The sequence below is a fragment of the Eurypyga helias genome, unplaced genomic scaffold (assembly GCF_000690775.1).
Source record: "Eurypyga helias isolate BGI_N326 unplaced genomic scaffold, ASM69077v1 scaffold23517, whole genome shotgun sequence".
Lineage (NCBI taxonomy): Eukaryota > Metazoa > Chordata > Aves > Eurypygiformes > Eurypygidae > Eurypyga > Eurypyga helias.
Window position 1 is genome coordinate 5895 of NW_010260112.1, and position 4659 is coordinate 10553.

At 62.8% G+C, this 4659-nt stretch overlaps 1 protein-coding gene across 1 annotated transcript in view; it reads left to right on the top strand.

Annotated features, from left to right (window-relative positions):
- Window positions 1-451: 451 nt before the first annotated feature.
- The window catches only part of PIK3R2 (phosphoinositide-3-kinase, regulatory subunit 2 (beta)), a gene marked incomplete at its 3' end in the record, with an annotated part of 8447 nt that continues 4239 nt past the window's right edge, over window positions 452-4659 (top strand). The window contains exons 1-3 of the mRNA XM_010154943.1: window positions 452-756; window positions 3737-3762; window positions 4221-4313. Coding sequence (XP_010153245.1) covers window positions 452-756; window positions 3737-3762; window positions 4221-4313 — 424 coding nt within the window. The remainder of the gene's footprint in view (window positions 757-3736; window positions 3763-4220; window positions 4314-4659) is intronic.

The following is a 4659-nucleotide window of genomic DNA, read 5'->3' on the forward strand; positions in this document are numbered from 1 at the left end:
TAGTTTGAACCTTGGCATCTCAGGGGGGTGCCAGGCTGTGCAGTGACGGATCTTCTTCTCTTTGCAGGCGCTGGGAACGGAGACGTAGCACGCCGTGCCGTTCCGAGCTGGAAGCGTGCCGTGCTTTTGCCCCACAGACTCCAAGAAACCTTCCTTTTTGGTGAAGCAGACCCTGATCTCCTGTTTCTTTGCTGCATGCCCGCTCACAAGTGCTGGATTATGTTTGTCTCCTTCTCCCTTTGTTCCATAATTTGGTTGAATCGTGGTTTCAAGCTAAGGAAAAGGGGCTGCACCTAAGCGCGCCGGGGCACCCGGACCAGGCTCCTCGGGTGCTGGTTCACGCAGAGACGTTCAGAGTGCTGATGGGGGAGAGCTGCCTCTGAAATCCCTCCTCTCCTATCCAAAACGTGCCGCCGCACCACTCGGAGCCCTTCTCCCCATGGCAGAGAGGATGGGCAGCACCGATGGGTTCCAGTACCGTGCGCTCTACCCCTATCGCAAGGAACGCGAGGAGGACATTGATCTGCTGCCTGGGGACATCTTGGTGGTGAGCAAAGGGGCCCTGCAAGCCTTGGGCTTCAAAGATGGGGACGAGCAGACCCCCAATCAGATTGGGTGGATCCTGGGCGTCAACGAGCGGACCAAGCAGAAGGGTGACTTCCCCGGCACGTACGTGGAGTACGTGGGACCCGTGAAAATCTCCGTCCCTTCTCACCGGCCCCGAGTGCAGAGACCCCTGCCCGCAACGCCGGGAGCCAGCGGCTGGCGGCCGGCCGGAGCAAGGTGAGTGTTGCTGCGTGCCTTGTTGCTCCCAGACCCTTTCACTCTGGCCTGTGAGGGACGAGGATGCGTGAGCAGCTTTGCAGGACAGCGGTGAAGCCCTCGGCCGGGCAGCGCTGGATTGCCTTGATGGGCAATCACTAAATTTTGGTGGCCCAGCAGCACCATCGAGTTGCCAGGGGCTGTGAGTTCCCACTCAGTCCTGGCCAAGAGAAAAGCACATTGTTCCTCCAGCTTATCCATCAGCTTAGCAGAGCGTCTTGGAGCGAGCCTTGTCCCACTCTCACCTCGCCACGATCCTTCTCCATCAGCAGCCTGTGACTAGCCAGGATCCCTGAGGTCCCTGATCCCTCTCCCTGCTCCACACTGCTTTGGGTTTTGTTCCACTCCCTCCCTTTAGGAATAAGTCCCGAGCTCTCCCAACCACCTCCCCGCTTCTGCCTCTGGAGCGCCTGGGGCATTGCTCCCTGCCAAGAGCCGCTCAGCCCTGCTGAGACACACAATTACTTGTCTCTGGGCAAGAGGAGAAAAGTCAGGGTCTAAAAGAGTACTTCCGAGAACTGGAGCTAATTGCTTGTCTGCCTGGCACCCGGCCCTCCCCACGGATTGGCCCTCCCCATGGAATCACAGAGCTCTCGGGCAGGGCACGCGCCGCCCCGCACCTGCGGCTGCCTCCCAGCCGGCACTGGGCTTGGCATGGGCCCGCTCCGGGAGCTGGGAGAGCCGCTGAGCCTCAACGCTGCCTGTAGGGCCGCAGCAGCTGCCTTCTCTTTGCCTGTTTTTGCTCGCAGGCCCTGTGGCGTGGGCTCAGGAGGCTCCGAGCACTCCAAGATGGTAAACAGGGGTGAAAGCTGCACGTCTCCCGCCTCTGCTCCTCCCGTGCCCCATGGAAAACCTCGTGCTGGTGCACACGGGAGGAGTAGGGTCAGCAGCAGGAGCTGGTGGGCATCAAAGCATGCTCCCGGTCCTCCTCATCCCTCTGCCTCGGTGCCACAGCTCCTGTTTGCACAGCTGAAAGCATCTGCCATCTCTGGGGTCTTAAGGAATGGAGAGGAGGCCCCGTCTCAAAAATCAGGGTGGTGGGGCTGGGTGTGGAGCTCCCCACAGCTGCCTCCCGTGTTCCCAGAGCCAGAGGGGCGGCCCCAGGAAACATCTCCGCAGGGTGGGAATGCGGCTGGGCCATGCGTTTGGGTTGGCAGCGAGAGCCGCTGACCTGAGTCATCCCGTTCGCAACCTGCCTTTCCAAGAAAGCAGCTCCTCTTGGGAGCCTGGGGCATGCTCTGCGGTGGATGCGTCGGCCTCGCCTGCATCCAGCCCCGCGCTCCCTCCGGGGCTGTATTTATGCTTTTGTGGGCTCCCTCCTCCTCCTTTTCTCAGGTGGGGTTTGTCTGGGTGGGCAAAGCTCTGCCCTCCACAGGCATGGGCGTCTTTGGGATGTGGAAGGAGATACCTGCCAAAGCTCCCGATGCACAGAAAAGACGTGATTGGGAAAGAAACCAAAAGCCAACCTGTCTGCATCCCGCCCAGGGACAGAGTAGGGAGAGGGTCCGGTACCAGGGCAGGCGGTGGGTGTGCCAGCCCTGCGCCCGGCCCCTCTGGGTGCGAATCCCACTCCCCCAGCCGCCACCTCGGCACTGCCAGGTGGCCACTCGAATGCCGTTCTACACGCAGCCGGCCGGGATGCCAGTGGGGAGACACATTTTTGCAACTGAGAAACTGTATTTAAGCCAATCCCGTGTTATTCCTTCATGGTCTGCGCTTCGGGAGGTGCAGGGATGTCTCCTGGCTGCCCCACGAAGCTCACAGCCGGCAGCATTTCTGCTCTGTCCCGTGTCCAAGCTGGCCGGGATCCCTTAGCTCCCCGGTGTCACACGCAGAACAGGGCCAACGCCAGGGCCATCACGCAGCCCCGGGAGCCGGGCTGGCCTCGCAGAGCAGCGAGACCCAAACCCTTTCTGCTGGTGAATTTACGAGCTGCTTGGTGTTTGCCTTCCGCAGAGAACGCGAGCGGAAAATGTGGCTCGGAAATATTTCCGCAGCTGCCCCGACCGTGCTGTGAGCAGCCTTGTTCGCAGCGGCCCAGCCCGGAGGCCCGGCAGGCTCAGGACCCGCTGCTGGCTCCGGCACAGCCTGCTTGATATAAAAAGGCAGGCTGCTGCCTGCTGAAGCAGCACATTCCCAGCCGGGACACGTGGGCAGAACCAGTATTTACTCTCCCTTCAGCCCTTCCCAAGGGTCAGGCTCCGAGCTGCCAGCCTGGCAGCTTGCCTGCAGCTTCCTCATCCCAACCAGCACCGCGCTGGGCCCCTTCCCCTGCCCGGGGGCTCTCTGTGATGGGGGATTGTGTTCCCCCCCAGCAGCACAGGCCCTTGCAGAACTGCTGGGTGCCCGCTCCCTTTTGCGTGGCGGCTGAGCGGAAGGCTGCCTGTCCCCCTGCGAGGCCGTGGGTGCGGGAGGCTCAGCCGGGTGCGGAGTTCCAGCTTGCTGCGCCTCGCGGAGAGACCGCACCGGGCGAGTTCGGGTCACGTCCCTGACAACAGAGCCCTGTTTCGCAACGGGGAGCAGCCTTTTGGCTCTGCCTTCGCGGAGTGGAGCGTGCTGGGTGTCTTCACTGACCGTGGGCTCTCCCGGGGTCTGCCTGGTGCCGTGGACTGGCCCGGAGGAGCCTCCTGCACAGGCTGCTGCTCAACCGGAAGCAAGATGGAGCCTGGAACTGCTCAGCCTTCGGCAAATCTCCCGCTGGCAGCTCCCCGGCCGGGCCTGCGTGCTCCTGCCCCGGCATGCGTTACCCTTCCAGCATGGGGAAGGGGTTGCCCAGAGCTGGGACCTGGAGATCTTCTGGAGGTGGCAGTGAAATGCCACCCCCCGTGCCATAGATTCCCCTGGGAAGGGGTGGGCATCCTGGTCCCGTGCCGTGGGCTGTCTGTGCCCTGTAACAGCTTGCACGGAGGCTGCGGGCTCGCGGGGAGGGGGAGGCAGAGGGCTGGTTTCCATGTTAAACGAGCAATCAAGGGCAGGAATTTGCTGACACGGCGTTCTGTCTGAATCGCTGGATTAATCACAGCTCACCACCGAGCGAGCTCCCTGGCTGCACTCCTCCGCCAGCTCTGCCTGCACCGGGCAGGGACCAAGCCTGAGCTCCCCGAGCCCCGGTAACCCTTGCGCTGCCTGCCTGGGGTGCTGGGCCCCCCAGGGAGCAGTAGGGACCCCCCAATGCACACCCTTGCAGAGCAAGACCAGGCTCAGCAAGTGCTGTGCCGGCGTCTGGGACAGCTCACAGGTTCCCCACCGTCCCCATGTGTGGGCTGTGGCCTTGTGACGGGGACCACAGCTTTCCTCGCTTGCTGTTGGTTGTGTCCCGGCCTGGCTTCGCTGCAGAGCATCTGCTGGGGGGGGCTGAGCTGGGGCTGACCCCCTCTCTCTCCTTCCCTTTCCCCCAGGCTCTCCTCTCCCGGACTTGCAGGAACAGTTCAGTCCTCCCGAAATCGCACCACCGCTGCTGGTGAAGCTGGTGGAAGCTATTGAGAAGAAAGGTAAGAGGGGGATGCTGAGAACCGAGGGGCTGATACCCCCAAAACCCTTCAGCGAGGGCAGGGGAGAGGCAGCTCTCCTGAAGAGCTGTTGGCATTGGACTGAGTTCCGTGGGACATGCAGGACGCAGCCAGGCCCCCGCTCCTCCCTGGCTTAAGCCGCCGTCCCCAAAGCCAGGCTCAACCCCCCTGCTCCGTCCTGCACAGAGCCCTGGGGCGTGGGCGCTGGGTCTGCACGCAGGATGCCCACGTACCCTGGATGGGTGCTGGGATTTGGGGAGCGCTTCCAGCCTGGATCTGTGCCGTGGGGGAGAAAGGGGGCCGAGGGGGCTGCGGCAGCATCTGCAGG